This window comes from Chelonoidis abingdonii, chromosome 20 (genome assembly GCF_003597395.2).
Source record: "Chelonoidis abingdonii isolate Lonesome George chromosome 20, CheloAbing_2.0, whole genome shotgun sequence".
In the NCBI taxonomy this organism is placed as follows: Eukaryota; Metazoa; Chordata; order Testudines; family Testudinidae; genus Chelonoidis; species Chelonoidis abingdonii.
In genome coordinates this window covers 7275271-7297824 of record NC_133788.1, presented here as the reverse complement: position 1 = coordinate 7297824, position 22554 = coordinate 7275271, and the positions used below count along the sequence as shown (strand labels likewise).

At 46.7% G+C, this 22554-nt stretch overlaps 1 protein-coding gene across 3 annotated transcripts in view; it reads left to right on the top strand.

The window, feature by feature from the left end:
* The first annotated feature begins 1369 nt into the window (after positions 1 to 1369).
* The window catches only part of P2RX1 (purinergic receptor P2X 1), a 33764-nt gene continuing 12579 nt past the window's right edge, over positions 1370 to 22554 (top strand). Inside the window, exons 1-6 of one of the 3 annotated variants that reach the window (XM_032786974.2) lie at positions 1370 to 1757; positions 10516 to 10663; positions 11440 to 11511; positions 14463 to 14532; positions 17237 to 17333; positions 21337 to 21417. In XM_032786974.2, coding sequence (XP_032642865.1) covers positions 1621 to 1757; positions 10516 to 10663; positions 11440 to 11511; positions 14463 to 14532; positions 17237 to 17333; positions 21337 to 21417 — 605 coding nt within the window. In that variant the 5' untranslated portion in view covers positions 1370 to 1620. The remainder of the gene's footprint in view (positions 1758 to 10515; positions 10664 to 11439; positions 11512 to 14462; positions 14533 to 17236; positions 17334 to 21336; positions 21418 to 22554) is intronic. The other 2 variants (XM_032786972.2, XM_032786973.2) reach the window with 2 other exon arrangements.

Below are 22554 nucleotides of genomic sequence, written 5' to 3'. Positions count from 1 at the left end.
CAGAAATTCAGAGTGAAAAGTGCTGTGAAGCCAGGTGGAGTGGAATCAAATCAGAAACTCATGGGGATTTCTTAGGTGTACCTTCCCTAGATTACATAGTCTTAACTGATACTCTTGTACATTCCAAATCCATCTCTTTAGAGACACACCTGAGTCATACAGTTTAGCTATGGATCTAACCTCTCCCAAAGTTCAGGAGTGTTTGAATTAGGCTGGAGGAGTGAGAGGTTGGATTGCATCTATTTCTAGTAGCTAGGGTTGTTGCACATGGCAATCAATAAGCTAGGCAAGATATTCACCTGATCCCAGGTCTGGGAACCAAGTGCTCTTATGTTTTTAGTTTATCTTTAATGCATTCCCTCCCTCTGTATCCTTGGCAAATTCCATGGTCTTTCAGTGTCTGTTTCCCCATTTACCATGGTTGTATTACCATAGCACTTAGATGCTCCAGTCATGGCCTAGCACTCCCACTGTGCTAGGTGCTGTACAAACACAAGACAAAGATGGTCCCTGCCCATCTATGATATGAGGAAGCTACCCACATCCCAGGTGTATTATGAGATGGTTAATTAACATTTACGAAGCTCTCTAGCTGTTGCTAGTCCTATTCCTGGACATAGCCAATCCCTTTATAATCTTACTGAAATGACCGTATTTGCTAGAGATAAGCCCAAACCTAAATCCCAAATCTGATCGGCCCCACACCCAAACGTTGTGACTAGCCCTTATCTCTATGATGGCCCAAGAGAAACCCCTAGATGCAAACCCCACCGAACATTCAGATCCAAACTCCTTTCCTCGAGCTGTTGTTTTGAGTTCGTGACTCACTCTTTGACCTCCCAGTGCAATGCTAATGCCAAGAAGGAACAGAACTGTAGAGGAGAGTGAATTATTGGGCTCTGGAAGGCAAGTGAGTTACCAGAGAGTTGCACCACCTGATGTAATCATAAAGACCAAAAAAAACCCACCCAAAAACCCACAGGAAAAAACATTTCCCAGTATACAGTTGCTTGGAGGAGCAGCGTACAACAGGAAAGGGTCCCATGCACTTTCAGTAACCCACAGCAATCTACAAACTGACTTAGACCATGCATCTTGATTTCACAACTTGCATTTTTTGCTAACAGGCAATTTCTGTTACCCGGGGATGATTTCAGCTTTCTGAGAAATTATATATGGCAATGTGCTGATCCTACCAGCAGGTCTGCCCCAGTCAGAGCAATCAGAATAGTAACTCTTAGCACATTACTTTGCATTGTCCAAACACTTTGTAAGTGTTAACCCATCCTGCCTGTGTTGTGCTGCAGTTACTGTGCTGCCAGATAGCCTGGGTTGTATGCTTCCGTTACATGTTCACATATCCCCACCCCCAGACCATCTAAGGAGACACTGAGTGCACTGTGCACGCAGAGGTGAGCATATAGGAAGAGCAAGCTTCCATCTGCTTGCTGAGAAGGAACCAGATGTGCAGAGGGAAACACTGGTAAATTTTTGTGCAAACAGAAGATTTGACCTCTTGTATCGAGGAGCTCCACCCACTACAGTCAGAAGCGACAGAGCCTGTGTTTGGTTTGGGATTAGGCATTTGCATAGAAAAGCTTTAGTCCTGCTGCATCAGCCATGGGGCTCAAACTCGGGGAGAAAGTCTCTTCCTTCTTCTTTGAATATGACACCCCTCGAATGGTGCTGGTGAAAAACAAGAAAGTGGGACTCGTCTTCCGGCTGACCCAGCTTGTGGTTCTTGGATACATCATAGGGTAAGGATTTTCTAGCTCATTCATAGCCTTTCATTTCAGTGAGAAATTCCAAATGGCAGCTCTTCTGAACTTTCCAGATACTATACCTGCTGACTAGCCATTAAGTCAATGCTAGTGTTGCCACACATTCAGTTCTAGGTTGGCTTGGCTACTGGAATTTCTGTTCGGCCCCCTTCTGGATGAGAAGTAATGCTGAGACCTTGCCGCTTATGATCCTTAGACACCCTGAGCAGGGGCATTAGATAGATTCTAATGTTGTGGGTAATTATTTTTTGTCTCCTTACAGTCTCCCAACAGTTTCACCTGCAAACAGTATTCACTTTGCCCTGAGCAGTTTGTTGAGCAGTGTTGCACTGCACTGTTAAATGGGTGCTGTGTTAAACCCCAGAGGTGGCTGTATGTCGGAGATGAGTGTAACAATCCCAGTATGTAAACGTCGTAAATCATAGTAAGCTCACTGGAGGAAAGGCCTTGTATAAGGGCCTGATCCAAAGCCAATTAAGTCATTGGTTCAGGCCCTCAATGCCTGCTGCTGTTACTGTTTTCATCATATTAACCCTAACCCTAAGCTTTGTAATTTGTGAGACCCAAGCAGCTGAAAGAGGGAGGAGGAGGAGTGGAGGGGAATAAGGCCATACATTCATCCCTCTCTGGTCCTGCTTCCTAAGAGGAAGATAAGGTCAGCCTATGGGTTAAAGAATGAGTAGGGGATGAAGTGCTTCCAAAAGAGCAAGGCGCAAATGTCTGCTTTGCTTTGTTTGTGCTTAAGGCCGGACCTGAAGGCAGCTAGAGCTCAGCAGAAACTGTTTTAAGCAGAGAATAAATAAAGCAAACGTGTCGAAAGCTCCTCACAAACTGAAAGGCATGTCCTGACCCTGGGTGTTTAGAGCTGCAGAAGGATATTGCAGCAAGAGTTCACGTCCCCTGAATTGCCTGGGAAGTTTTCACCACAAGTTTGTTTCTAAAAACTGCTACTGAACTGGCCGCCCCCAGGCAGCCATCAAACTCTGTAGTGTGGCACTGGGTGTTTTTCAAAAAGATGTCAGAATCTCTGCACCGTTTGCCCAGTGAGCTAGCCACATATTGAACCATCTCACCACAGAGCATGCACGTGATTCAGAGTGCATGTGGGCCACTGCAGTCGCTGAAATACACTAATGTAGGCGGTAAAGTCCCTGCACCAGCCTCCATCTCGGGCAGGCCAGATAAGGAGCATGGCAGATTCAGCACATCTGCTGCAGCCTCTCCTGGTGAGGCTGCTGTGGAGCATCCAGAGGAACTTAAACTGCCCTTCCAGGATGGCAGCCTTGAAGGAGGGCTACAGTGGTGGAATGGGAGTAGAAGATCGGCTCCTGCTCCCATAGCTATTTGCACCTCTCGATGCCAGTGGGGATGCATCTGCTGAGGTGTATTCACTGATGGAATAATACTGATTTCTCCCACGAACGCTGAAGATAGGCAGAGCCCTAAAGATGGACCTCAATCCCTCTTAGGAAATACTTGCCAGAGGGCTTCTAGCTTCCCACAGCAGAAGGCTTGTTACCTTGCATGTCTAATGGCGTGAGGTAGGACTGTGAGCGATGCTTGGCTTTGTTTAACTCTTGTGGATGTGCAATTAGTAGCATTTGCATGAGGAGCAGCGAGTGCATACCCTTTATCCCCAAATAATCATTGCTTAGAGGCAGGGCAGCAGCCTCACAATGGGGGGATGATCGTGATGAGAACAGTAATTGCTGCCATTGGGACCCTGCAGGCCCTGGATTGCCAAATTTGCTGTCTGGAAAGTGGCTGAAAAAACCTACTTTCTATGAAAGAACAGAAATGATGTTTAGTCTTTCAATGCCCCCCTCTTTTCTGACCAGCCCCATCTTCAAATCTGAGCTGTAGGGCTATTGCAGAACGGGATAGCTTCAGCCTCCATGTAGAAATCAAGGGTGAACACAAACCAGAGGAGCCGAAAAGGGGAATATGGCCTGCAAAACATTGGAGAGAAACAAGCAGGACAGCCTATGCCATGGCTCCAAAGCCAGAATCCAGTCTTTTTTTTTTTTTTTTAAACCTTAGCAGGTAGGTGCAATAAAGGCACAAACCATGATATGCTGGCAGCATAGGCAATAAAAATGGCTGCCAGGTGGGTAGAAGGGTAATTCTAACCCCCCTTCCCCCTACCCTTTTTTGAGAAGGGTGAAACTTGATAACTCCAACATCAGGCCTGGGAGAAAAGCTCCTTCTCTGTGTGGGAGACTTTTGCTTATGGACTGTGTTAGCCATCTCTGCCATGCCAGATTACATGTACTGTAGCCTCTAATGGCCACAAGTGCTCAGCATCTCAGCTGCACCATCTGTCTGAAGGAGTTTCTTCCTGTTTCCCCAACTTTCTGCAGATCATAACTATATTCTCCCTTAATGAACAAGCCTGAGGAAGTTAGACTTCTTTTATCTTTGAAAGCAAGTTTGCCAGGCAGGCTTATTTTTACATTTCATATGTAAATAAGCCCAGTTCTCTTGAAGAACAGTTTGTTGGGCAATTATTATGGCATTGGGTAACCTGCCTGCCTCTGGGAAGAAATGATATTGCAATGACACCAACTGCTGCGTATTCAGCCATAGTAGTCATTGATAGCAAAGATAGAACGTTTAGTTTCCACTTGACGTAAAGGAGATTAGACTTGAAATTAGACCAAAGATTTCTAACCATCAGAGGAGTGAAGTTCTGGAACAGCCTTCCAAAGGGAGCAGTGGGCACAAAAAACTTAACGGGCTTGAAGACTGAACTTGATAAGTTTATGGAGGGGGTGGTATGATGGGACTGCCTATGGTGGCATGTAGCTGATGTGCAACTGTTAGCAGCAAATATTCCCAATGGCCAGTGATGGGACACTAGATGGGGAGGGCTCTGAGTTACTACATAGAGTTCTTTCCCAGGTGTCTGGCTGTTGGTCTTACTGAAATGCTGAAGGTCTAACTGATTGCCATATTGAGGTCAGGAAGAAATTTCCCCCAGGTCAGATTGGCAGAGACCAGGGAGTTTTTGCTTTCCTCTGCAGCACGGGGCATGAGTCACTTGCAAGTTTAAAGTAGTGTACATGCTGAATTCTCTCTAACTTGAAGTTTTTAAGTTGAGGACTTCAGTAACTCAGCCAGAGGTTATGGTTCTGTTACAGGAGTGTGCGGTTGAGGTTCTGTGGCCTGTAGTGTGCAGGAGGTCAGACTAGATGATCATGGTGGTCCCATCTGGCCTTAAAGTCGCCGAGTCTTTGAGTCTATTAGTTTTCAGTAGCAACAGGACTTGGACGTGCTCATGCTAGAAGCAAAGTTGGGGTTAGCCCACTGACAAAAACAGAGGCAGCTTTATATCTCTGTAGCTTCCTCTTCCTCTATACCCTATATTTATCTATGTGCATCCTAAGATAGAGTTATCAATGCTTCCCAAGCACATGCAGTCAAGTTTACATACAGAGACTTTTCCAACTATGGTGAGACTGTAATGCTATTTCATTTGTATTTTCCCTCCCGTTGTCCTACTGGGTTTCTTTTACCAAGGAGAGGGTTCAGCTTACACCATGTGAAAAAATGATCATTTGTTTGTCTTGGTGTGTGCTGTGTACAGAATGCAGGTAGCAGATACAATGCATCCTGTTCCAGCCAGCCCCAGCAACAGTGAGGCTTAGCCAGCTGGATCTGAACCCAAATCCTTAATCTGAGCATCTCCAAATATTGAGGAAGTTGTTATAGTACAGTAGCAGTAGGAGGCCCCAGGATCAGGGACCCTTTGTTCTGGGTACTGTACACGCCTAGTAAGACAGTTCCTGCCCCACGAAGCTTTCAGGAAAAACGACAACGATGATTAGGGGTATACAACAGCTTCCATATGAAGAGAGATTGAAAAGTCTGAGACTGTGCAGTTTGGAAAAGAGATGACTAAAGGCAGATATGATAGAGGTCTATAAAATCATGATTGGTATGGAGAAGGTGAATAAGGATGTGTTATTTACCTCTTCACTTAACAAGAACTAGGGGTCACCCAATGAAATTAACAAGCAACAGGGATGCTGAGGGAAAGATGCAGACAATGTTCTATCCCCTGGTCTAGTGTGGGAACACACAAGAAAAAGTATCAGCTTCAGATCTCTAACTGTCTAATCCTATGCCAGAAACTAAAACGCAAGTCTGGTTACCAATAAGACTCTTCTTCCCACACTGCCAGTGGGTCCCAGCCATGCTAGAGAGTGATATACAGTTCTTGTACTGCTGGGAGAATCTTGGAATATATATATTTACCAGTAAAATATGCAAGAGCCACAAGTCTCAATTCCCTCTGGATTCTCAGCTGCTGCCTCTGCCAGGAAGGCTCATTTTCAAAACCAACCCCTTGCCCCCCCCCCCCCGATATACACACTTAGAAAAAGGTCTTTTAAATGACTTTCCACAAGTTGTTCTACAGGCAACAAGAACTGGGGGGCTCACTCATTTGCCTAGGATCCATCAGTTATTTGCCTGAGAACCCCAGCTATGGTGGCAAGGTTCAGAGCCGACTCTAGGCACCAGCAAACCAAGCATGTGCTTGGGGTGGCACATTTTCAGGGGCAGCATTCCGGCCATCCTTTTTTTTTTTGTTTCTTTTTTGCGCTTCGGGCGGCAAAAGCCTAGAGCCAGCCCTGGCAGCAGCAGCATGTGTCTGGGGCACCTGGGGCCACTGCGGTTCATGCCATGGGGGAGCAGCGCCCGCACCTTGTGGCTGGACCGGGCAGGCTCCGAGCAGGGGACACTCAGGCTGAGGGCTGCCCTGTGGGGCACACGGAGCTGCCTGAAGGTCCCGCAGGGCAGCTGCCCCTCAGCGCTGCAGCCAAGGCTGACTGAAATGACCCAAACTGCCCAGGGACTGCAGCAGGGCGGCCAGAAGCAGCGGGACCACAGAGAGCGGGTGCTGCTGTGCAGGGCCCACATCCTGCTCTCCACAGCTCCAATCCCTCTAGGGCTGCCCTGCCCCGGCTCCTTAGCCCCCTGTTGGGGTGGTCCCCAGCTCTGCCATCCCGGGTCCCGGCCAGTCCTGGAGGCAGGAGCCCTGGCTGGAGGGACCCTGGGCTGAAGCTGGGCCCGGGACCCCCATTGCTTACTCCAATCCTGCCAGCGCCAGACTGGCTGGAGGCAAGGGAGGAGTCAGCACTGTTGGCAGGGAGCCCAGGGCTGGGGTGGCAGGGGGTGCAGGTGGGGGAGGGCAGTGGTGGGGGGCATGAGAGCCCAGGGCTGGGGTGGGGGCAGCCAACAAATTTTTTGCTTGGGTCAGCAAAAAACCGAGAGCCGGCCCTGGCAAAGTTTAGGAAACCTGGGCTGGAGATTTTAGCACAACCAAGGCATTCTTCTTGTTCCCCTTCCGTTTGGCTACAGATGGCGTTAGGTTCCTAGTCCAAGTGTACAACACCTTCTACTGAAGCAGGTCTACGCTGGCTTTGAGCATCTACTGCCCTAGAAAAATTGCAAGACAGGCCCACAGTCACTTTCTCATCTAGCCCCCAGAAACATGCTGCAGTGGGTCTAGGCAGCAGACAGGCACTAAAGCTGTTGCTGCACAGGTGATTACTAAATCTGGAAGAGCTGGCCCTGTAGAAGTGTTGCTTCCTGTGACTCAGTAGGCAGAGAGCTCATTTTAGCCCTATTGGAGAGACAGCGTGGGTGAGGTAATATCTTATTTATTGGACCTACTTCTGTTGGTGAGAGAGACAAGCTTGTGAGCCACACAGAGCTCTTCTTCCGGTCTGGGGAATGTCCTTTGTCACTGTGGGAATGTTACCTTTCTGTTAACGAAGGGCAAGTATTGCAGACCTGCCTAATGCTCTGGGGCTATGGGTATTGCAATGTCTCTCTAGGCGCCAGGGCCATCTCTTCTTTTGTTAAATGCATTTGTTTTTTATTTCAATAGGGAATACGTTACATGTGACAGCACTGGAAACTGCTGAAATCCCTCAGCCACGTTGCTCCCTGCAGCATCCGGCAATGGAGGAGCCAGCTGCATGGCTAAGAGGGCAGTTCAGTCTCTGTGCTCATTAAGGCCCCGGGTGCCCTCAACTCTCAGTGAAGTCAACGGGAGTTGAAGGTGCACAACACCTTGCTGGAGGCTTTCATGGAAGCAGGCCCTTTTGTTCTTGGCTTCTCTGCTAAAAACTTGGTGCTCTTCAGCCTGCTACAGCTGTAGTTTTAAGATGGGAAAAGGGAAACACTGGTGATGCATGTGAATTTTTGCTTCGGCATCTGTCTGCAAGGAGCTAGACTGAGACCAGTGTCTTGTTTGGTGGAGGTCACCCAACAGCCTTTTAGTCACTGCTGGATGGGTCATCAGCAGCAGGGATTGAACCTGGGATCTCTGGATCGAAAACCATGAATCTCTCTTTCCTGAGATAGAAGATTCATGTTTGTAGTGGGCTCATCAACCTCTATATACAGTCCTGCCGCCACTACAGGGGGACACAGCACCACACTTGGTGTAGGTTAATGGATTAGGGTTGGATTTGAAGTGGCATCCTAGGGGCTTTATAGTTCATTTCCACTCCCCTAAACTACCATGCAGTTCTTCCCTCAGCAAGAGAAATGCTCAGAGTGCCCAAAAATGGAAGTGATGAAATTAATCCATTATTAACACCATATGCTAATCAGCTGAGCACAGCCTCTGACATAGCCATATGGTGAAGGCAGCAGAGGACAATTATAGGCACCCGACACAGCTAATGACCAATGTTCATCACTGTTGCCTCTGTGCTCTCCTAGAAAATGCCCCCAGCAGAGCCCTCACTTTGCATGCCAGAGCTAGTGGGATCCATGCCCACATTCTGCAGCGGATGAAAACCAGATCGCTCCTTTTTTAGTCTGACTGACTCTTATGTGGATGATTCCATGAAGTGTTGGATTTCAACTCAAAATGGTCATCCGGCCTTGTTTACAATTTCTCAGAGTTAATTAAAAGACAGTTTGTTCATGTAATATGCTAATTAATGTTAAAATCTGGCCATATTGAAAGTATTAATGGCCATATAAATGTGATGAACCATTCATAAAGTAATCTGTAAACTAATATTTAGACAACTAACTAACATAACTTACTGCCGCTGTCCTCAGCTTGCCAGTTGTCAGCTGAGACCACGTGTTGGCTAATCATTAACCTGAGTTACACCAGCCATACATTGCACTCTGGGACAGGGTGATGTTTAGATCATTCAATGTTGCTCTGATTTAATTTCATCTGACAGAGGGTTCCATCACACACTTGATCATGAGGTCAAATTCAGATTAAGAGCAGGGAAATTCAAGCAGATCCCCCACCCCCAGCATAGACTACATTGTGGCTAACTTCCTGCAAAATCAACCCATGCCATCCACAAAAGCTGCTGAATTCACATAGGTAAAGAACATGCATTTTAGTTTGAAAATCTCTTTCTTTATGGAACTATCACACATTTTGTGCCGTTGTTGAAATCTGGAGACACTGACATTAATTTAAGGCGCAGGGGGGTCATGTTAGGAAGTGGTTAGAAAAGAGAACTGTAAATTAGGACTTTCAGGACTGTGGGTTCTATTGCTGACTTTAACACTGGCTGCCTTAGATTTTTCAATTCCTAATTTTATAATCTTTGAAAAGGGAGAGGAGATATTTCCCCACTTTGTGGTGGTGGAGTAAGGCTGAACGAGTTGTTTGTGTAGAGCACTTTGAGGCCTATAGATGAAAGAGGCTACAGAAGAGATTGAAAGGCCTTCAAGATACAGGTTCTGGCTTAGGTCTATTCCTGCAACCCTTCTTCATACAAGTATCCTTGGTGGAATCAGTAGACTTGTTATGTGAGCTAGACTTGCAAGATCTGCAACACGTTAATATAGCACCTGCAAGTGTGAGAGACTTGGCTGAAAAGTCTCTCAAAACAACCTTCTTTGAAGGTATTTTAGGTGTTCGTGGTCTGGTCCAAGCTCTAACCAGGACTTGCAGGGTCGTGCAAAAAGGAATGGTAGTTTTTTTTTAAATCACCAAAGTTTGGTTTGGATTAGGTTCAAATTTTGGGTGGGTTTCGGTGTGGTTTCTGTTTGAACTGAACCAATTCCTGTTCCCCACCAGAAATTTCAAAATATATTCCAAGATATTTTGCACAGAAATAACTCAGTAATAATGCTTTTCAAATCTACCTATAGCGCCTTCCATCTACAATTTCAAGTACTTACCAATATGGCTGAGTTAAGACTCACAACGCTGCTGTGATGGGTAAGTTTTGTTACCCTCATTTTGTAAATGGGGAAATTGAAACCTGTAGACTCAGTTAAAGATCAAATTTTCTAGCTTGGCCTCTACTTCTGAGTGCCTCAGAAAGTGTCCAACTTCAGAAGCGACGTGAGTCTGATTTTCAGAAGGGCTAGCGCCATCACAGACCTAGTGCTGGGGATGCTCAGCACCTCTGGAAGTCAGGCCTTTGGCTTCTGAAGTGGGAGACCCAAAGAAACCAGACCATGCTTGAAAACTTAGGCAACTCGGTTAAGCCCAAGGTCACACAAGGAGTCAGTGGCAAAATGAGGAACAGAACCAGGTCCCCAAATACAGTACTGTTCTTCAACCACTGCACTGTGCTTCCTCCTTCTGAAATATCTGTGCTTTTCCCATTCTGCAAATGGAGCCCATTCTATGTCTACTCCATCCTGGTAACTAGACAAAAAACAGATACCCCACTGTACTACTAATGAAAGTGATGTTCTGTAACTCATCTGAATGACTTTGTTTGCCTAGGTGGGTTTTCCTCTATAAGAAGGGTTATCAGTCACAGGACGGCATCATCAGCTCGGTCTCGGTGAAGCTCAAAGGTTTAACCGTTACTAACATTAGCGGGATAGGCCCACACATCTGGGACGTGGCTGACTATGTTTTCCCACCTCAGGTAAGGAGGAGGGAGGGCTTTTTTCTAATCACTGTCCTTTTTTGGCACCTTGCGGAGGAGAGGGAACCAGCAAATGACTCTTCAGCTCTACAGCCTTCTCTGTGAATTGGCAGCATGTGCTGGGCTACCACTGTCTGAAAGGGCATCCGTTCTGCAACACACTAAAGGCCTTATTTCTAGAGGTCCTGAGCATCTGCCACTTCCCTTAAGGTCAATAGGAACTGAAGGTGAAGCACCTCTTAAAAAAAAAAAATCAGACTACAGGTTACAATCAGCTCATGACTAGTTACTGTTTATTGGGGGCTCCTTGACTCCTCTCCAAACCAGGGGTTCCAAACTGCTGATGAGGCTCTGGGGAGGTGCAACACCCATCAGCAGTCCAAAATGATGTATCCCCAGAAGACAAAACATCACAGAGAGTCATTGTCCCTCATCTCCTTATCTGGCTGGGTGATATTTCATCTCTATTTCCTCCTACTGCTCCCCCTTGTAGCATCTCTACTCTCCATGGGAGAGACTGCCTGCCTCTCATGAGCAACCATCTGGTTAAGTCTTTAAAGTAGTGGTGTTGGTAAGAGGGTTAACGATGAGTCTGTCTAAGGGAGGAAGGATGGGCAGTACGTGTTCTAGGTGGGGTTGTTTACCGCCCGGGCCATGGTCAGATAGAAGGTTTTTGCATAACAATAACATCGTGCACCCAGTAATTCATCCTACACCATGATGACTCACTTGAAAATACGTTTCCACTTTTGACTTGATCGCATTCCTCTTTGTAGGGGGACAGTTCATTTGTGGTAATGACAAACGTCATTATCACCCGCGGACAGAAGCAGGATATTTGCCCTGAGGTAAATAGAATTGTTTTATATTTGCAGGGATTTTCTTTTTTTCTTTTTTTTTTTTCTTTTTTAATTAGGGATGGGTGAATAAATTCAGGGGAAAAAAATCAGGCCTCTCCCCACATCCCAAATATTTGCCTAAAATTCCAGCCAATCCCCCAAATAAAAGAACTTGTAGAGAATTTACCCAAACTCAATCACAACTCAGTGTTTGAGTCCAAGTTTTGTGGAAGCTTCAGGTCAGTTCTTATTGTACCACACTGTATTAATCCATCATGTATCAGCATGGCAAACTGAGATACAGAGGGGGAAGAGACTTGCTCAAGGTTGCATAACTGGGTATAGCTGCTCTACTGACTCCCAGTCTGCTGGCCCATCCACTGAACCAATGATGAGACTTTGGAACTGTCTTGCTTTGGCTAGTTATTTCAATAAGAAATCTGGAGTCACAAGTTTCCTCTATGCCTAGTGATAGGCAAGTCAGTTCACAAAGAATTCCTCTCTAATGGATAAGAGACAGTCTCTAAACTAGAGCACGCCAGGGTAGAATTGTTCCCTGTAGTAGCAAAGTCCCTTCTCTTCGGGGGTAACACAGCCCACTATTTTCCCACCAATTTGCTAGTAGCAAGCTTCTGATCTTTAGCTTTATAGATATTAAGATTCTTGGCCAATAAATTTGCTGTTTATAATGCAAGGGAAAGCTACAGTTAATGTGTTGAATGCACTGTACTACAGTTGCCTTCCATAATAAAACATCCCTAGTACTGACAAACTCATTAGCAAATCTTTTTCAGCCTCCCCCATCCTCCCCACAGGATTTGCCACATTTCAGAAATCCAAAAGGATTGCAAAGAAACCTTGTGTTGCAGTACATGGTCTTCTGAAGCTACCTGCACTCAGTCACCTGCACTCAATCTCTGCAGTCTGCTGAGATTTCTAATGCCATTTGAAGGATTTGGATGCTCAGGTCCCCATTAATTTTTAAATGGAAATTTGAGCATGCAGTTCTCTTGAACACCATTGAGAATCCAGCCAACATATATAACCAGGACCAGTACAGATTGGATTATCTACTACAGTTGATTAGCTTGCTGGAGTTTACCCCCTGCCTCCTTTGTACTTTACTCCTGAGGGCATTCTGTGTCAAAAAATTAAAAATTCTGCGCACAATATTTTAAAATTCTGCAAATCATATTTGACAAATAAATATGGAGCCTCCAGCATGGCACTGGAGAGCACAGGCCACTGGCTGCACAGAGGTGGGAGATCACTGTACAGCTCTCCCTGGGACACAGACTCAGCAGTGAGGCTGCACCCAACCCTGGTCCAAGGACCAGGCCTGCCCCAGAAACACCCCAGGGCCCTGCCCCTTTGTGCCATGTGCACCAGGTGTGGGCAGGTAGGTTCAGCAAGGCAGGATCCAAATGTGGAAGAGCTTAGTGTCAGGTGATTAAGGTGTGGGTTGAGAGGGTTCTGTGTGGGGGACCTGGGTGTGGAGGGCATCTGGATGCACAGGGGCTTGTTGGGGGGTTCTGGGTGCAACGGTAATGGGACTCTGCAGGGGGGATCCAGGGGAAGGAGGTTGGGGCTCAGCGCGGGAGTCTGGGTGTGGGGGCAATAGAGCTCAGCAGGGGGGTCTGGGGCGCTTAGTGCGGGGTCCAGATTCGGGGGGAGTGGGGCTCTAGGGTGGGGATCCATGTGCAGTTGGTTGGGGCTTGGTAGGGTGGCGATCCATGTGTGAGTGGCTCGTTGGGCTGGTGCAGGGAAGTGGGACGTGTTGGGAGGGGGTTCTGGGTGCAGAGGAGGGGGTGAGGCCAGCAGGAGGGTCTGGGTATGAGGGGGTCTGGGTGCATGGGGGTTGGGCGGATAGGGGAGCAGCTCCCTGTGCAGGGATCCCTCCCCCTGTGGCTGAGGAGCAATGGGTGTAGGAAGCATGCGGGGGCTGGAGGAGTTTGCAGAGCTTCCCACAGCTTGGGGAGAAATCTGGGGGTGGGTCTGACCTGGCCCTGGATGCCTTACAGGGGAAGAGGAAGTCCCAGCCTCTCCAGCCCAGCTGGGACTAGGAGCTGAGCTCAGCATAGGGTAGAAACCACCAGCTGGGTCTTCTCCAGCCTCACTCCCTGCCCCACAGTGATTTACCACTCTGCCGGCTGCCCTGGGCACTCGAAACATATTGCTGAGGAAGGTCACATGACCACTCTTGAGGCTTCCCTTTGCTTCCCTGTCAGAAAGTCATTTTTCTGTGGGGAAGCAAAGAAATCTGTGGGGGACATAAATTCTATGCATCCACAATGACACAGAATTCCCCCAGGAGCAGTACTTGTATTCACAAGATGCTATCTCTAGTGAGGCAGGGGATGGGACTGCAGTATCTTCTTAGGCCCAACATTGAAGACAATCAGATTCCCTAAGGATTTTCCGGTCTCCTTTTCTGGGAATGGCCACCTAGAAAATCTGCCTCCCATAGGGCACAATTCTCAGTCCAGTTTAGGGTTTCTCTTCACTGCAGAGTTGTCTTGCATTATAAATCCAGTGTTGCCCCAATTCATGTCCCTTGAGCGTGATGGTGCTTTTAACTTGAGTTGACTGGCCCAGCAGGTAGTTAGGGTACAGCTCAAATGAGCACAGTTTGCCAGCTGCTAATCCAATCACTCAATGCGGCTCCAGTGCTATTTTGCAATGTAGCTGGTCTCACTAGAACTAGGCTAGTTTGAGCAGTGATAACTCGAGTTACTCTGCAGCAAAGCCCCAGCTTGAAGGCTTGTCTATGAGGAATATTATGTGCAGCAAGCGATATGCTGTAGTTTCGCTTGCTGTGCAGAAATATCCCCATGCAGACAAGCCCTTGTTCTAAAGACAACTGGAATTGAAGAGGGCTTTCCCATGCACAGGATAGAGAGGGATTGCTAGACACCTGACTTCCAGCCACTGAGCGATGTCTGCTTTTTTTCTCATCATAGCTGCCAGATGCAGGACAATGCAATAATGACAGTGATTGTATCCAAGGGAAGTACAGTCGCCAGGGGCAAGGTAAGAAGGGAGGCATTAAGACTGTGAGCTCTTCAGGGCAGGGACTTTGTCTTTCATTGTCTCTGAAGCCCCTAATGTGCTTTTGATGCTATATGAATAACAAGCTGCCCTCAATTCTTAGTCTGGACCGTACAATGAAAGGCATATTGGAAATGCAGAGATTGGATTAGACAGGTTGTTTTGTTACTTTCTCACAGTTCAAGGAAGGTGGTAGTATTTCAGCCTGTCAGCAGAGATGGGTTGAACCCATTTGGAAAAGGTCAGATACATCTGAACATGAGAAGATTCTCTCTTGTTCCCACTCTTTGGAAAAAGGGTCAACCACTCCCACTATTCCATCCACACCTGCCTGTGCACTCCACAGCAGTGCCTCATTGGCAGCTGAAGCTCAGGTTCAATGCCAGTATTCCTAACTTCCTTGTCAGGTGGTTTTCTTCCAATCTTAAGGACATGAAGATAATTTCATGAAGGAGGGTGGTCAGAAAATGGCTTACTAAGGTAGAAACAGGATTGTAACGGGGCATTCTGATCATTCTATCTCCTAATATATATCCCTCCAACATGCTCTTGGACCCTATTTAATTATATACTTTGACTTCCAAGGTTTTTTTTAAGCTTATAAACATGGAGAAGCTGACAAGGGGATCTGAGTGACCCTAGTAAGGTCTCTCCAGACAACTCCCATATTCCATGCTGGAGTGATCAGAATCTACCAGAGAGTGACCATTAACTGGTTACTTTTGGGGGTCACTATTCCATACCTGCAGTCTGTGCATTTTTAAAGGTTACTTGGGTAAACCTGGAAACTTGTAGGGGAGAGCTACAGGGGTGATAATGTGAGGACACTGTACAACATCTGAATTCTGCCTGATACAGCAATTTTCATAGTGACAAGTTCAGAGTATCATTGAATACCTCTATGTGTACGTAGACCCCACCCTTGCTGACAAGGGCTATATCCCTCCCAGGGATAAGGGGGGGTCATTAGAGCACAACCACTGACCATTCAGATGGAAGCTCCTCGGACAATATGTTAACTGGTTCTTCTGGTCTTGAGCTTTCTCCTACCCCTCTGCAGAAAGGGTGGGAGAGTAGAAAATCCCCAAATGCAGGACAAACTACCCCCCCAGGTGTTCATGCTGATCTTTAACAACTACAGAGGTTGAGTGAATAGGGGAAAGATACACTCAGATATACAGAGAAACCCACACAGGAAGTTTTAGGCAGGAAAGGGGAGGAGATGGGCATCCCCTCATGGGGGAGGTGAGTAGCGGTGGTGGTTTAGCTGCAGGATCAATCAACATCAGAAAACAGGAAGCTGACATGGCAGACTGGTGCAGACAGACAATGCACAGCATGAGAGAGACCTGGATACCCCCAGAGTACTCTCATCCCAGCTCAGAGAATACTCTGGAGGGATGAGGAAACTGAGGCAGGGAAATGCCTGTAGGTTTTATTGTTTTTGTATAGATCTGGGTATTTCTCATGCTATTAAATGTAAAGTGCAATAGTGTGTTATAAACTTGCGGAGAGTCTATCTGTGTTGTATGTGCTACACCTGTCACATGCCCTTGAAAAGTTAACCTGTGAACCCAGAGCATCCATACAGCTGGAATTTTAGGAAAGGGTGTGGTTAAGGATGGGAAGTCTGAAGGGTCAATATTAGTTTCCAGGCCAGGCAGTTGGACTATGGGATCTCAAACAAATCCTCTGTCTCACACCCCCTACTGAGAATGTACCTAGAGACTCCAAGCCAGACACAGAGCCTGTTCAGATTCCAGAGCATTTTAGCTCACAGGATTCAGTGGTTGGGTCCTTCACAGCAGTGTGGTGAATGTCTAGAAGAAACCATTCAAGTAGATCTGTGACAACAGGTGCTGCTAAAAACTGAGCAGCTATCTGAACTCACAAGGAACAGGATCTCCTGATCCTCAAAGCCTTATTGTTTCCTAACAATCAAAGTGAACTATTTGCTGGAGTGGTCAGGAGGAGTCAGAACTCCTGGCATCTGTTTGTGGCTTTGCCATGGACTCACATTCTTTGGCCATACCCAACTCCCTTAGCCTCAGTCTGCCGGGTGAAATCACTCCTGTGCAGAAGGCCAGCACAAGTCCTATTTTGCTGGTTTAAAGTGTTGCATAGACCCTGTGCTGACCCTCTGCACAGGGGTGAATCTGACCTACGTATGCAGATAGTGTTATTGTTCCCCCAAAGTTTTAAAACTGAGTGAGTTAACCATAGACAAATTGCAAAGCCTCATAGATGCTCTGCTTCCACATTATTGCCTTCCTTGTGGGGTGTGTGATATTTGCAAACAGGCCTACTATAAAAACTAATTAATTAGTTAGTTACTGTTTACTCACAAGCAAGATCAGGGTCCCGTTGTGGTGTGTACTGGAAACACACAGTGTAAGAGACAGTCTGTGTCCCAAAAAGCTTACAAACCAAACAGACAAAAGAAACAAAGGAACGATAGTTATCGCCGTTTCACAGATGGGGAACTGAGACACAAAGAGACTACATGACTTGTTCAAGGTCACACAGGGAGTCCGTGCAGAGTTGTGATTTGAACAGTCTTCCAAGTCCTAGGAGCACAAGGCTGCCCTTTGTCTCAATAATGTGAGATTTGACAGTGAGATCTACAACTGTTAGACACTCCCATAATTCAACTGCAAGTGTGAACTTTAAACCCTGTCTTCTTCAGGTATCATGACTGGGAAGTGTGTAGATTTCAACGGCAATAACAAGACTTGTGAGATTTTTGGCTGGTGCCCTGTAGAAGAGGACAATCAGATTCCTGAGTAAGAAATGGTCCTATTTTCAGTCAGATTTCCCTTCTTGGTTGTGAGGGGTATTGCTAGTATTGCATGTAAGGTTAGGATTGGACTGGGAACAAGACCACTGCCTAACTGCTGCTCATGAGCCAAATCCTGAAGCCCCTACTCAGGCAAAACTCTAATGGGGCCAAATGCCAACCCTGCTGCTCCATAACTTTGGAACATGGCCACAGTTTTGCCTAGCAGTAAATACATGCTTGGTGATCAGGTGGAGTGGCAGGTGCCATATGTTGCAATTTCAGGGTAAATGTACTTGTATTCGCCCTCCATGGTCCCATGAGGGCACATTTAAGGTTTCTGGGTCCCAACTGTTACCTGTCTTTGGCAGAGACCCATCACTCTCCCTTCAGATCTTAAGGCTGCACAGCCCCATGCCAGCCAGTCTGATATCCCTGGCAAGCCAGTCTACCTAAAAGCCAGCCCCCATGCATTGCTTTCTGTCTTCAAGAGGTCTGAACACCATACTGCCAGCCATTACAAGTTATCCCACAGCTCTTTTTAAGCAAGCACATGTATTCTTAGGGAAAAAGCATTACAGAGAAAATATATTAAAAAACCATTAAAAGACCCTACATGCATGCTAAAAACTTCCCAGAAGTCACCCCCAACTCCAGCTTAGAATACTTGTCTATCATTCAAACCGCACAACTGGGTTTGCCCCCTTGGTTACAAGTTCATGTCAATTTCTCAGTCAGGAACTAGACCTCCCAACTGGACAATTTAGCTGTGTCTTTATACCCCACAGGGCTTTGCTCTCCAGTATCCTGGACCAAGCGATCACCAATCAATGGCCCTCCCCTCAGGGCACAGCTTCAAAAGGCCAGATAACCGTGGTCGTAGAATTTGCATTAATCGCTCCCCAGGAAATCAATGTAACACTTATTGTCCCCAAAGTCCATGCCTGCCTGACACATTTCAATACAATTTATTGTTGGTTTAGTGTGCGGGTGCTGGGTCGTGTGGCAGCCTGTGACATACAGGGGTTCAGACTAGATGATCTAGTGGGGTTCCTTAAGTCCTTAAGCTTTATTGAACTCCTTAAATTTCCCAGATCTCACATTTGTCTCACTCCTTATCAGCAACCAAGGAACTTCCATCACATTCTCACAATGTGTATATGGCTGGGAAATTCTGTGACGTGTCTTGCAGAAGTGCTCTATAATGTACATGCCAGAACAGCTTACCTGATCCAGCAGCAGGTGCCTTCACCGCCTCCATTCCCCCATCCTCAAGCTGGGAGTCATAATCTTCCCATTTGGATTCTGGTGTGTTTGAGTGGTTGGGGCTGTCATGGTTACAGGGCTAGCTGTAAGTTTGTCCTCTTCCCAGTTCTCTGAGTGCATCATTTGAGGTTTTTTGCCTTTACCACAATTCTTCCACATTTAGACCATCCCTGGGCTACAGTACCCTGTGGATCAACCATTCCTATCCAGCAGGTTCAACTGAACTCAGGTACTTGTTGTTCTTCCCTGCAGGAGTCTGTGATTGATGGTTTACAGGGATCAGACAGCTTCCCTGAAACAAAAGTTGTATTTTAAATAGTGGAACAAATCACTTAGAGAAAAAGGATTTTAAAACAACCATCTCTCTTAGCTAAAGGCTTCCCATCCCCTGAATATTGGCAGGCATAACATCTCCAGACACACTGAATGAGGTATCGTGTGTCAGTTCCCTTGAACCACTACTCCCCTATCTTGAGAGAATGTTCCTTTTTAAACCTTCCACAGTTCTTTTAATCACCTGCATTCCCAGGCCTTTTCCTATCTTGGCATCGTCTCTTAACAACTCTCAAGAGTTTGCTGAGAAGTGCCTTGACTGCAGCCTTTCCCTTCCTGCTTGTTTTTCCTGACAGCCACCTATTAATCTAAACCAATATAGTCATACAGTAAACATCCCAATAACCATTTCAACATACTGTATTAATAAATTACAGAGACGCTCCAAATCCATCACAGAGTCTTCCAGGCACTATGGCAAAGGTCCTTCCCCTTTCAGGGTAAGTCAAAGTTCCAAAGATAGGCTTCCAGCAACTCTCCCAGGGTCAAGCAGTGCTGCAGCTCTTCTCTGAGGCTCAGAATCCTTACCCCGTTTATTCAGGGGTTCCCTCCCCAGCAACCTCAATATACCCCACTAGTGCTGTATTGCCCAAGCCTCTTCCTTCTTCTATGTACCCTTCCCAGCTTCTTCTAAATCTTACCTCCTCAACTCCTCCCAGCTGTCTGCTCCCCAGCATTCTCTAGCCCAGCAATTCTCAACCAGGGGTCTGAGGCCCCCTAAGGGGCTGTGAGCAGGTTTCAGGGGGTCTGCCAAGCAGGGCCAACATTAAATTCACTGGGACCTGGGGCAGAAAGCCAAAGCCCTGCCACTGAGAGCTGAAGCTGAAGCCTGAGCAGCTTAGTGTCACGGGACTCCTTGTGGCATGGGGCCCTGGGCAATTGCCCTGCTTGCTGCCCCCTAATGTCGGCTCTGGCTTTTACATGCAGAAAAACAGTTGTGGCCTAGATGGACTATGCAGTTTTTATAGTATGTTGGGGGAGGGGGGAGGAGAGTCAGAAAAATGTTGAGAACCCCCACTCTAGCCCACCATGAAGAACCTTCTGCCAGTCTTTCTCCTGAGCCACAGGCTTGCCTTATATACTGTAGCCTGTCACATGACTGTCACTTAACCTGACCCCCAATCAGGACTTACTCTCTGTTTGGTCATGTGATGTTTAGAAGACCTACAAGTCCCAGAATATCTGTCCTTAAAGGAGCCAAGCCTTGGAACACGGCTGGCTGGACCCATGCCACAACTACTCTTAAAGAGAGGACAGACTGCCCTGTTACACAGGAATGCAGCTAGCTAATAGAGCACCGGGTTGGGTACATATGAACACATAGCATTTTCATAAGTTAGTAGTTTAAAAAAGTTGCCATTGTGCACTGCAAATGGCTTCTTGATTGAGCAGATCTTAGCAAAGGGGAAATTAATTTTTCCCCCTTATATCCCTCACTGGGAGGAGTGTTGCTCCAACCCAGTGAGGTAGCTGAGTAGTCCCCATGCTGCTTCTCTCACTTCCCCGAGTCACCAGAACTGGGGAGAAGCAGGAGCCTATCAAACACATACCCTGCATGCATTCAAGAGATGGGCAACAATAATGGCTCTGGGGTCCTTCTCAGTCATCCCAGCCACCAGATCATGTTATGGGTGCTCTGACAAGCCGATCACCAGGATCCCCTCTCCCCTTCCTCTATGGGTGCTTCCAGGCTTTACGGTGTATTGTTATGCCAGGGTTTTAGTAGCCTCGTCTCCTCCCTAGCAATGGTGGCATGAAAAGCCAGGAGCCTTGAGTCCTGGGTATGGGTAGGGCGCTACCTGCCCCTTTCTGAGGCTGCACAGAATCTTACCATAGAAAGTCAGGAGCTCCATCATTGGGAGTGAGAGCCTCTCATGAGCCATGGATTTGAGCTTGTTGCCTTTAGTGGGAGTTTTGCTTGAGGATAAAGACTTCAGAATTTGGCCAACATGTCCAGCAGAAAAGTAACTGAAATTCCTCTGTTCTAACTGTAAAACGTCAGGTGCTGTACAGTAGCCAGCTGCAAAACCAAAGCCTAGTTTCTGTATTAGCCAATTGGTCAGTGGGTGGGGATGAGCAGGACATTTGGCTTCTGCATTATTGCTTCTTCACAGTAAAGTCAACACAGCATATAATGAAAGGCAGCTCCTTCATCAGGCACAAGAAAAGGGTTGTCTGCATAGCAAATATTCCCCCTTCTCTATAATGTTTCTACCTAGGATACTTTGGAATTCATCTTTTTATCTAGAAAGTGCAAGGACCAGACCAAATCTCTCATTGGGTCCTGAATGTGATCGTTTGGATGCTATCCCATATAATTTCTTTGCATCTATTGTTCTTCCCTTTATTGTAATTACTTTAGACGTTTGCAAACTGAAAGACAAGCACTTGTTAACACATGTATTTTTCAGCCCCCCATTGCTCTTAGAAGCTGAAAATTTTACCTTATTTATTAAGAACAGCATCACCTTTCCCACGTTTAAAGTCTCCAGGTGAGTAAATTGTTTTTTAAAAGAGATCAAATGTCAAATCTGTATGACTTTCTTTATTCTGATCGCTCACGAGTTTGATCCCTGCCACTGTGTAAAGCCATGTAGTATTGTACTTATAGCTTTTGGCTCATTTGGTGCAGAAAACACCACCTTTTGTCCCTGAGTCCAGTATTTGGTTGACTGCAGCATTCAATAACAAATCAGTTAGCAGGAATCAGGACTGGTCCTTAAACGAGTCACTAACCAATATGGAGCTGAAAACTCTGACCCTCCAAACAATAAGACCGCTCATGTGAGTAAAGTTCTGAACTTATTCGCAAGAGCATGGCCTAACTTTATAACACAGGGTTTAGTGTAGCTGGGAGTGAGTCTCAGCCTGGGCAGACAGATTTGCACTAGTGTAAGGGCTTGTCTACACTGGCAATTTTACAGAGCCACAACTTTCTCGTTAGGGGTATGAAAAAACACCCCACAGAGTGCAGCAAGTTTCAGCACTGTAAAGCACCAGTGTAAACAGTGCAACAGCACTGGGAGCCACGCCCCTCGTGGGGGTGGCTTTTTTTAGAGTGCTGGGAGAACTCTCCCCCAGTGCTCTGCCGTGACCACACAAGCCCCGTTAAAGCACTGCCAGTGTAGACTAGCCCTAACTCACACACCTTCTGGGTATGGTGTTCTGTCCCATCTAGTGGCACCGGGACCACTTAGAGAGAGAGAGAGAGTTAAAATGAGTCTGCTCTACAGCCTTAGCTAAGAGCCAGTTGGCTTTTAGCTCATGCAGTAGAGGCTCATGCTCTAAGATCCAGAGGCCCACATTCAATCCCACCCACTGACAACCAGGGTCTGCTGGTGTTACACCAGCACACTAAAAATAGTGGCGTAGACGTTGCTGTACTGGCAGAGACTCACTCCCAGCTACACTGAACCATACGTTATAAAGTTAGGCCACCTGAACTGAGATAGAGGAGATTGGGTGGCTAGCCCGAGCCTCTGCAGCAACGTCCACACTGCTCTTTTTGCCGTTATAGCTCAAGCCCAGCTAGCATGAGTCTATCTACCCAGACTGGGTAGCTCACATGCAGCTGCAGTGTAGCCATACCCCTAGTGGCTAGAGCACTGGATTGGGACTCAGGAGACCTA